Genomic DNA, 10,385 nt, shown 5'->3' with positions numbered 1-10,385 from the left:
AGCGGCTTCCGATCCGGGGAGAGAGCTCAGGGCTCGGTCTGCTGTTCCCGGTGCCCACGTCTGTCCGTGCTGAGCTGGTGCCAAGCGTGACATGGCTCAGCCAGGACAGGGATGGGAGCTGGGCCTCCTGCCTGGTCGGTGTGGAGAATGGGGGCCCAGGAAGGCAGGCCCTGGGTGAGCTTCCGGGCGTCCGCCCTGGAGGAGGCCTGGCCCTCGGCCGCCGGGAGCCGCTCGGCCCCCTGCTGCCCTCCTGGCTGTGCTCCAGCTCTCACCCTGTGCCCTCAGGCCCTGGCCTCCCACTGGGGGAATGCGGGTGTGTGGGGGGAGCTGCAGGGCCCTCTCAGGTGCCCCTCCGAGAGCTGCCCTTCCTGGAATCCTGACGTGGGAACTGAGGCCAAACCCGGGGACCTCGGAGCCCTCCCCTGTGACATGGGCTGAGTGTCTGGCCAGTGGGTGAGACAGGCTGGGTTAAGTCTAAGGAGGGGCAGAGAGTGGGGCCCAGCAGAAGGCCAGGGGCCTGAGCCAATGCCAAGGCGCAGAGCCCAGGAGGCGCTGGCCTCATGCCCCCGCCCCCCCCACCCCCAGGGAGAGGCTGTCCACCCCCCGCCTGTGACCCAAACCTCGGGGCCCAGGGTCAGGCCGGCTGTGAGGCCCTTGCACAGAGGCCCCTTCCTGCCTGAGGGGCCACAGCAGCTCCTGGGCCTGTACCAGTTCCTCCTCAATCTCCCAGGAGCCCCTGGACGGGTGTGTGTGTGTGTGTGTGTGTGTGTGTGTGTGTGTTAGTGCTACATACAGCCTGGGGGGCGGGGAATGGGGGCGCGAGGCCGGGGCAGGATGCCGGCGGGGCTGGAGGCCGTCCTCAGCCACCCCCAGGCCCTCACCGCTGGGCCTCAGCCCCATGCACGGCGGGTGGAGGTGCGGGACCTCCAGGCCCCAGAGTACAGGAGGCGGTGGAGGCCCCGGGGGGGGGGGGCGGCGCAGAGGCCTGGGGGGCAAGGGGGGGGGGGGGGCGGAGGCCTGGGGCGCCTGGGGAGGGGCTGCCGGTGCAGTGGGTGCGAAGGGGGTCCCCGGCGCCTACTTCATGCCGCTGCGCAACACCTGGTTGGCCGCGATGAGCATGACGCTGATGATGAAGGCGATGGCGAAGGCGCAGATGAGGCTCTTGCGCACGCACGTCTGGCGGATCTGCTGGTTGGAGCAGGCTGTGGCCGCCGCCGGGAGCGGGAGAGACAAAGGGGACAGCGGGGCGCTGTGAGCGGAGCCGCCGGCGTCGCTGCCCACAGGCTGGGCCCGGGGCCCGGCCCCTCCGCCCGCCCCCACCCGCATCGGCCACTCACTCTCCACGTCCACGGGGCACTCGGCCGTGCCCAGGTGGCTCTCCTCCTCCGTCATGATGATGTTCTCGATGTCCTTCATGGACAGGTGCTCGCAGAAGGTGTCGTACAGCAGCCGCTTCAGCTCGTCCACCGTCAGCTTCTGCATGTCGCACTTGGGGGGGAGACGCAGAGCAGGCTCAGGCCACCAGGCCCGCAGCCACCCCCAGCCCGCCGGGAGGACCCCCCGGTCCCAGGAGGCGGGGGGCCACTGGCTCCGTGTCCCAGCCTCCCCCAGGGAGCCGGGGGACAGACAGAGACTGCCTGGTCCCCCCCCCCCCCCCGGCCCCTCCGCCCACGGCCGCTCGGCGTGCGCGGCCCGGCCCCCCGCCCGCGTACCTTCCAGAAGACGGTGTCAAAGTCGGTGCCGTGGAACCGCTCCGGGATGCCCATGGTGGAGAGCTTGGGGCCCAGCAGGGTCACGAACTCCTCAAAGTCCACTTGGCCGTCCCCTGGGGTGGGCACAGGGCGGATCGGCAGGTCAGCCTGCGCCCGGCCAGCCTCAGGCAGGGCCCCTTCCGCCATGCCAGGCCAGTGTCAGGGGCACCTAACGTGCCAGGCTCCAGGCTGACGGCGAGGCTGTGTGGAGGGGGAGGGGGAGGGGGAGGAGGCGGGGGGAGGGGGGGTGGGGTGGAGGTGGGGGTGGAGGGAGGTGGGGGTGGGGGTGGAGGTGGAGGTGGGAAGGGAGGTGGAGGTGGGGAGGGAGGTGGAGGTGGGGAGGGAGGTGGAGGTGGGGGTGGGAGTGGAATGGGCAGGGGGCCCTGAGCTCGTGGGGAGCCTCACGCCTCACTCAGAACCTCCGTGCTTCCCGGGCCTGATGTCCCCCCACAGACAGCGGGCGGAGCTCAGGAGGGACAGCTGCCCAGGCACCACCTGCTCGGGCGGAGCTTAGAGGGGGGTCCGGGGGACGCAGGAGGGGACTGGGCATTACTGCTCCGTGGGAGTTTTCCCACGATAAATGCCAGGTGGCAAATACAACTAAGTTATTTAGTTCAACACGTGGGCTGTTGAGAATATACTTCTTTTTACTTTTCCGACGAAAGTATTTTTCAGAAGACAGACCAAGACGGGTCTGTATTCTGACCTCTGCATGGTGGGGCGCTCACACTCTGGCTGTCAGCAGCCAAGGGCTTGGTTAGGGGCGGCTGCTAGTGGGGGGAGCAAGTCTGCCCGGTTCCTGCCACAGCCCCCGGTGGAGGGAGTGGAAACGGGCGGGGGGGGCCTCAGCTCACCGTCCATGTCCAGCCGCTGGATGATGACCTCCAGCTCCACCTCGTTGGGCATGTAGCCCAGCGAGCGCATGGCCGTGCCCAGCTCCTGCTTGGAGATGAAGCCGTTGCCATCGCGGTCAAAGACTTTGAAGGCCTCTCGGATCTCTGTGGGGGGCAGAGCAGGTGGGTGCGTCACTCCTGTTCCTGACACCCTGCTTCCCAGACCACGAGGACCCCCAGACCCGCAGCCTGAGCCCAGCACCGCGTCCACCGGAGCCTGCAGGTCTGGGCAGGTGGCCCGGGAGTCCGCACAGCTCACTGCTGGAGCTCAGGGCCGAGTGAGCAGCAGAGGAGTGCCCAGGCCCTCAGCCATCCATCTGCTTCCCCTCCCTCCTCTGCCCCCCATTCCCCAATGAGGCTGCCCAGGGCCTCAGGGTCAGTGCCCCAGGCCTCACAGCCCCTCCAGGTGCCCTCACAGCGACCCCCTGTGGCAGGAACCAGGGGTCCCCCCTGTACGGGGAGGAAGCCAGGCACCCGCACTCCTTCCCTCCATCCCCGTGCTCCCTGTCCCCATTCTGCACATTCACCCCTAGCTCAGCGGCTCAGTTCGCTCAGCCCGTTCGTTAACACGCTGATGGCGGCCACGTGAGGCAGCCCCGGGGGCTCACAGCTCAGCAGACTGCCCTGGAGCCCAGAGGGAAGGGCCCCAGCAGGCGCTGGCCAGCTCAGGTGTGGGGGTCACTCCCCTTACTCCATTACACAGAGAGGGAGTCCGGCCTGGGGGCCTGGGGGACTCGGGGCGGGGAGCAGTGGGCTGGGAGGGAGCACCCCGAGGACTGGCCTTGGGTGGGCCTCAGGCTTACCCCCAGGGAAATGGGTGCACACGGTGGGATTTCCCGAGGGCACCCAGGACTGGGGAGGGTCCTAGCCTTTCCCAACGCCACCTCTGTGTCTCTGCTGTCCCTCCCCCGGTTCTCAGCCGGGATGGCCCTGAGCAGCTGGTTCCTTTGGGAGACAGCGGATCTCAATTCGCTCGCACCCTCTGCTCCCACTCCCCCGCCTCTGCTCAAGTGTTTTCCCGGGAGGGACGGCAGCAGACAGAGCGAGCTCAGGTGTGCACACGCGTATGGTGTGTACATACATGCATATTTGGATACTGACTGAGATCTTGATGCTGCAGACCTGGAAAAGGAGGCCCAGGAAGACAAGGTGGACATCTAGGGTCAGTGGGAGGTCACTGGTGAGGGCAGACGTTAGGCTGGCCTGGGCCTGGTCTTCGGGGTCTGTGAACCCCTAAAAACTTAACTGTGGCCCTAACCGGTTTGGCTCAGTGGACAGAGCATCAGCCTGTGGACTGAAGGGTTCTGGGTTCGAGTCCAGTCAAGGGCATGTACCTTGGTTGCGGGCACATCCCCAATAGGGGGTGTGCAGGAGGCAGCTGATCCATGCTTCTCTCTCATTGATGTTTCTAACTCTCTATCCCTTTCCCTTTCTCTCTGTAAAAAATCAATAAAATATGTTAAAAAGACAAACAAACAAACAAAAAACTTGACTGTGGGTTCCTACACCTGGGGGTCATTCTCTGATCCTGCTAATCCCATGACGGCCCAGAGACGGCAACCGTGTGTCCCAGGCCACACAGCGAGGTGGCTGGGACCAAGGCCCCAGCTTCACCAGGTTCTTCCCCACTGGGGTCTGCCCCCGAGGGCCGGAGGAGAGAGCAGCCGGCACCTGTGCTGCCCCTGGGTGCTCTGACTCCCAAACAGCGGTCGGCAAACTCATCAGTCCGCAGAGCCAAATATCAACAGCGCAACGATGGACATTTCTTTGGAGAGCCACATTTTTTAAACTACTTCTATCTCTTCTTCAACATAGACTCGCCCAGGCCGTGGTATTCTGTGGAAGAGCCACATTCAAGGGGCCAAGGAGCCGCATGTGGCTCGTGCGCCGCAGTTTGCCCACCACCTGACAGACAGGCTGCAGGGGAGCAGCTGGGGTGGGAGGTCCCCAGATCGGGGAACCTCAGCCAACTCCCACCCGGAGGTTTCCTGAGCCCCGGAGGGGGTGAGCTCCCCGTCACCGGGGGTGCGTGAGCAGAGGCCTGGCGGTACGGAGGCTGCGGAGGGACATCCGGCCCCCGGGAGTCTGCTGGGAGATGAGGGAGATGAGGACACTGGCCATGTAGCCAGGCACAGCAGGGCGGCTCCCATTGGAAGCCCTGACCCCCTCCTGGGAGCCCCCGGCCGGATGGAGACAGTGGAGGTCAGGGGGATTGTGGGTATGGGGCAGGCCACAGGCCTAGCGGTAGCCAATTAGGCCCCACCGCCATTTTTTTTCTTTAAAAAAAATATACATTTTATTGATTTTTTTACAGAGAGGAAGGGAGAGGAATAGAGAGTTAGAAACATCGATGAGAGAGAAACATCAACCAGCTGCCTCCTGCACACCCACTACTGGGGATGTGCCGGCAACCAAGATACATGCCCTTGACCGGAATCGAACCTGGGACCCTTGAGTCCGCAGGCCGACGCTCTATCCACCGAGCCAAACCAGTCAGGGCCCCGCAGCCATTTTCAGATAAGACTAGCCTCCTAAGATCACCCGATACATCCAAAGACTGCCCCTTCCCCTCCCTCCTGCCCTCCCACCACCCCTCCCTGGCACACCAGCTGGCACCTGAGGTTTGCCCTGTACCTTTGTCCATGCCCAGAGCCCTGCCCCAGCCCCAGCTGGCTCCTGAGGCCCAGTTCAGGGACCCGCTTTTCAGCCAGAGGGTCAGCTCTAAGCCACGCAGACGCCGGTTCAAACCCCGGCTGCCCTGCATTCTGGCCGGGTCACCTTGGCCGGTGTTTGCTCACCTGCCTGGCGGGCGGCGGGGTGACCAAACATGAACACGGAGGGTGTGAGGGCTTAACGGGGCCGGCCGGGTGTGACTCAGAACAGGACACCGCAAACGAGCACGTCACGGACAGCGGAGCCGGCTGGAGAGGGAGGCTGCTTGTAGGGGGCCGGGCCTGGAGGCCCAGCTCTGCCTCAGCAGCTGAAGGACCAGCTGGAATGCAAGGCCGCGCCCTCTCTGAGCCTCAGGGGCTTCCCCTGGGAAGCGGGAAGGCGGCTCCCGCCCCACCGCTGAGGCTGGGCCTGCAGGGGGCTCTCTGAGGGGGTGGAGGGGGTGGCACCACGTCCCTGTCGCCGCCATCGGCTCATCCCAGCTGCACATTCCCCGAAAGTCTCGCTCTGACCCTGCGCTCTGCCCTGCCCGAGAGGCCGAGGGCGCCCGCTGAGCTCCATCTTGGCATGAGGACTCCTGGCCCGGGCAAGGGCTGGCAGGGCCTCTGGGTTTCCAGGCCCTCGCCGTCCCCGGCCTGATGCCGCCAGCTCGCACCCCCGGCCCCTCCCGAGGCCCGCGGAGCTGTCAGGCCCCGGGGATGCCAGCCTCGGTCAGGGGCTTGGCCCGGGGGTGGGGGTGGGGGTGGGGGCAGGCGGCTGCAGGGTGGGCAGTGCCGCCCTCTGCGGCTCCCGGAGACACTGGCCCTGTGCCCCGTCACTCCGGCCTCCCCGAGCCTCTGGCCCGCGCAGAGGCAGCCACCGGGCTTGCAGGGAAGGAGCTGGATGGCGCCCCCCTACCCCCATTCACCGAATGAAGGCCACCCTGTGGCCACTCTCCGTGGAGGCTCCTCGGTCCCCCGGAGCGGGCCGAGGACCCGGCTCAGCGCCCTGCCCTGGCGGCTGCCTGTCCGTCTGTCCGTCTGTCTGTCTCCCTCCTCCTCCCCAGCGGGAGAGGACAGAGCTGCGGCTTGAGCTGCCCCGTTCCCGTTCGCAGGCGCTCAAGGCTGAGGGTGCGGCTGGGGCAGGCTCAGAGCATTGCAAGGCTGGGGCCTCTGTGTGTGTGTGTGTGTGTGTGTGTGTGAGGGAGGAGGTGCAGGGAGAAGCTGGGAGTCCCTCATTGGGGGGAGGAGGGGAGAGTGAATGAGTGGCAGGAGGTCTCACCCACCACCTGCCATCCACCCCACGGCCCCTTCCACCAGCCCCTCCCCCCCCTGCACACCCTGCGTCCCTTCCACTCCAGCCTCTCACCCCTGCAGGCCCCCTCCTCACCCTCCCCTACTGCTGTGTCTGTCCCGCCCCCATGGCTCCTCGGGGGCCCACACTGAGCATGTCCGTCATATCCTCTGCCACCAGCAGCCCCGGGGAGGGCAGTGCCAAACCCCTTCTACAGGCGGAGAAACCGAGGCAAGAGAGGCAAGCGATTGCCGAGGTAGCTCCATGAGACGAGGGTGCAGAGGCTCAGACCCAGCTCTGAGCTCTCCGCTCTCCGCCTCCCTCCCCGGCCCTCCTCCCCCGCAGACCGCCCGCCCCCTGGCTTCTGCACCAGGCACGTCCTGTCTGCAGCACCGCAGCCCCAGCTGCCAGCTCCTCTTCTCCGCACAGGGGGCTCCCCCTCCGTGGGCACCCTCCCAGCACAGGGCCTGGGTGTTACCCAGACTGCCCTGGGGAGCAGAAGCACTGACGGGGCCCTGGGGAGGCTGTGCCAGGGATGGCCACCCTGGCCACGCAGCCCTGGCATTCAAGGATCACCGGGGCCTGCAGAGACTGGGTCTCCTGCAAGGCGGACTCTCAGGGTGGCGGCAGCCGAGAAAGGGTCCGGGCCGGGAGGGCTCCTGGCCCTCCTATGGCCCAGGAGATGGGCTGGGGCCACCCAGGGATCTGCCTGCCCGCACCAGAGAGGGCCTTGCCCTTCAGATGCCCCCTGGCCAGCCCCCTCTGCTCCTCGGGGCCCAGGAGGAGAGGACGGGGGAGAGGGGGAGGGCGTTTGGTGTGGCTGGTGACTAACGCTCCTGGGCTCCTGCCAGTGTGCCCGCCGCCAGGCAGCCCAGGGGAGGCTGCGGCCCGGCCTCCTTGCCCCCTCGCTGCCAGCCCTGCACCCCGCTCCCCCCTGCACCCCAGGCTCCTCTCAGCTTCTCCCCTTCCTTGGGGTCTTCATTGCAGGGCTGGGAGGTGGTGAGAAGCGGGACCTCGTGAGGCCCATGACAGGCTGCCCGGGTGCTGGTGGGGTGGAGGGAGCCAGGGGAGAGAGCTCCGTGATAGCTGGCCGGCCTGGGGCGTGGGGACCAGCAGGAAGGAAGGGGTGTGAGCTTACAGAAGGGGGCGCTGGCAGGAGGAGACATTAGGGGAGACACAGCGGATGCCCCCTCCCCGGCCCTCTCGCCCCTCATCACATCCCCCTCCTTGCTCCAGGCCCTGGATGAGGCTCAGGTTCCAGGGCTTCAGCCCACACAGGGCAGGGGTTTGGGTTTGGGGTTCAAGGCCAGAGACCCCGCAGCAGCACCCATGCACCCGTCCTGCCCGCATCAGACACTAGGCCCCGTTCCCAGGCGCCCCTGGCCTCGGGGAGCTTTGGGGGGGCTTGGTGAGGAGCAGGAGGCTCGGAGTCTGTGGTGCAGTCCTGGGGAGAGGGGCTGCCTGCTCCCAGTAACCTTCCCCTTAAGCCAGTCTGACACCCCCCAACACACACACACACACCCCCCCCAAGACCTGCCCCCTCCAGAGCTTGTGCTCCCCCCATCATCCCTGACTGCACTGGTGTCTCGGCTGCAACCTTCCCCCGGGCCCTGCTGAGCCCCGGATCTCAGGGGCCCCTGGACCCAAGGGACTCAAAAGAGGCCCAGCCTCTTGGTGACCTCTGCCCCGCCCCCAACAACAGGGGGGGTGTGTGTCAAGACTCCTATCAGCCCAGAGCGCCCCCCCCACCCCCCCCAGCCCCCCCCCACCCCCGCTCCACTCCACACGGGGCCCCAAGTCTGATGGAGAATTCGGGGGAGCACTTGCCCGCAGCCCAGGAGGGAAGGAGCTCCCGGCACCAGGGGTCACCCTGCTCCCCCAGAATTCTCCATCCAGGGACACCCCCCCGCGGTCTCACCCAGACCCCCGCCTGCGGCCCCCGCTGTGTCCCCACTCCCGCCCAGAGGGGTGGCGGGTGGGAGGGCAGGCTGGGTCCCTGCCTCCCTGCCTCCCTGCCTTCCCTCTCCCGGCTCGGCCATCGCCGCCAGCCGCCGGGTCTGGCCACTTGTTGTCGCCGCCACCTCCCGGCCGCCTCCCGGGAGCCCCGGGCGGGGGTCCCCCCGCAGGGCCGGCCGCGCGGGGAGAGGCTCCGGCCGCGGGGAGGGGGCCCGGGGCAGCCCCGCCGCAGGGCAGCCGCCGCTCCCCTCCCCTCCCGCCGCCGAGCGGAGCGGATGGCGACCGCTACCCGCGCGGAATGCCAATGCGAGCGCCGCGGAGGGGACCCGGCGCAGGGCGCTCCGCCGCCGCCGCCGGAGCCGCCGGAGCTCGGACCCGGACCCCAACCTGTCGCGGTGCCGCACTGTCGCCGCGGACTGCGCGGGCCCGTGACCCTGCGGCGGGCGGGACCCGCAAGTTTCCGCAGCGCCGCCGCCGGGGCCGCCTCCGCCTCCGAGACCCTCCCCCGGCGCCCGGGGTGCGCGCCCGGCCGCCCGGCCGCCCTGCGCAGCGGCTCCCGGCGCGCCCCCCGCCCCCGGCACCGGCGCCCCCGGCCCGCGCCCCCCGCGGCCCCGCGCCCCCCGCGCCCCTGGTCCGCGCCCGGCCGGCCGGCCGCCCTGCGCAGCGGCTCCGGCGCCCCCCGCGCCCCCCGCCCGGGCACAGCACCTGCGCCCCCCGCGGCCCCGGCGCCCCCGCTGGCGCCCCACCTGGCGCGCAGGTAGGAGGACGGCGGGGGGCGGGGGGCGGGGGGCGCGGGGTCGGGCACTCACCCTCCAGCTCGTCCTCGGGGATGTCCACGGGGCGCTGCTCCGACAGCAGGCTGGGCACGGTGTAGATGCCCCGGTACATCAGCGCCGCCGTCACCGGGTGGAACGGCATCTTGGCGGCTCCGCGCCGGCCCGCGCGCCGCAAACTTTGAGGCCGGGGCGCATGGGCCGGCGGCGGCGGCCCCGGGGCGGCGGGCGCGGGCGGGGCGCGCGGCCGGGGAGGGCGGCCCGGCGGCGGCGAGCGGCTCCCGTCCGTCCGGGGCGCCTAGCGCCCCCGCGCCCCGGGCCGCCGGCCCATGCGCCCCTCCCGCGGCGGGGGGTGGGAGCTGCCCTCCCGGGCCCCGCAGGGTGCGGGGTTCGGGCCTCCCCGCTCCGGCCTCCCGGCTCCGGCCGCTCCTGGGGCCCCGCGCTGCTCGCCTCCCGCCGGCCCCACTGGCGCGCTCGGCCCCCGGCCCCGCGGCTCCGGCTGCACCGCCTCCCGGCTCGCCCGCCGCTCGCTCTGGGCCGGGCTGGCCGCGCTCCCGCCTCCCCGCCCGCCCCCTCCGCGCTCCCGCCTCCCCCCGCCACCCCCACCCCCGCCCGCCCTGCCCTCCGCGGGCCACCCCAAGCCCGCTGGGGCCTCCTGTTCCCCTTCCCCCGCTCCCCTCTCTCCCTGCAGACGATCCCTCGCCCCCCAGGACCAAGGTGGGGTGGGGGGACTCCTTTTATTTTTCCTGCCCCTTGGTCCACCCCCAAACCCTCGGCACTGAGAACAGGGAACCCAAGACCCGAGCCTGGGCAGGGAGGGGAGGTCGGCCCCAGGCGGCTGGGACCTCCCAGAGGTTCACTGTGTGGATGCCCGGACAGGCTCCAAGGCAGGGAAACTGAGGCTGAGAGACAAGGGCGTGGAGCAAGGTCATGGAGCCGGGGCAGCAGGCAGGAGCTGGCCCTCGTCCCGGAAGGCCCCCTGCACTGGGCCTGAGACCTCCCGGCTGGCCTGACCTCCCCCGGCTCCCCATGGAGCCTCAGGGGGGGCTCCTTCCCAGGCTCCCACCCCT

General features: G+C 69.3%; 1 protein-coding gene across 1 annotated transcript; it reads right to left on the bottom strand.

Moving 5' to 3' along the window:
• Positions 1-1,007: 1,007 nt before the first annotated feature.
• Positions 1,008-9,601, bottom strand: CABP7 (calcium binding protein 7). The gene is made up of 5 exons (XM_036449485.2): positions 9,352-9,601; positions 2,606-2,749; positions 1,713-1,825; positions 1,338-1,488; positions 1,008-1,202 (listed from the first exon to the last, which is right to left on the bottom strand). The coding sequence occupies exons 1-5, from the start codon at positions 9,458-9,460 to the stop codon at positions 1,075-1,077; spliced, it is 645 nt and encodes a 214-aa protein (XP_036305378.1). The 5' UTR covers positions 9,461-9,601; the 3' UTR covers positions 1,008-1,074.
• Positions 9,602-10,385: the final 784 nt, after the last annotated feature.

The sequence above is a fragment of the Pipistrellus kuhlii genome, unplaced genomic scaffold (assembly GCF_014108245.1).
Source record: "Pipistrellus kuhlii isolate mPipKuh1 unplaced genomic scaffold, mPipKuh1.p scaffold_m20_p_20, whole genome shotgun sequence".
Classification (NCBI taxonomy): Eukaryota; Metazoa; Chordata; class Mammalia; order Chiroptera; family Vespertilionidae; genus Pipistrellus; species Pipistrellus kuhlii.
Note: the sequence above shows the minus strand (reverse complement) of the source record. Positions and strands in the feature narration are given on the sequence as shown.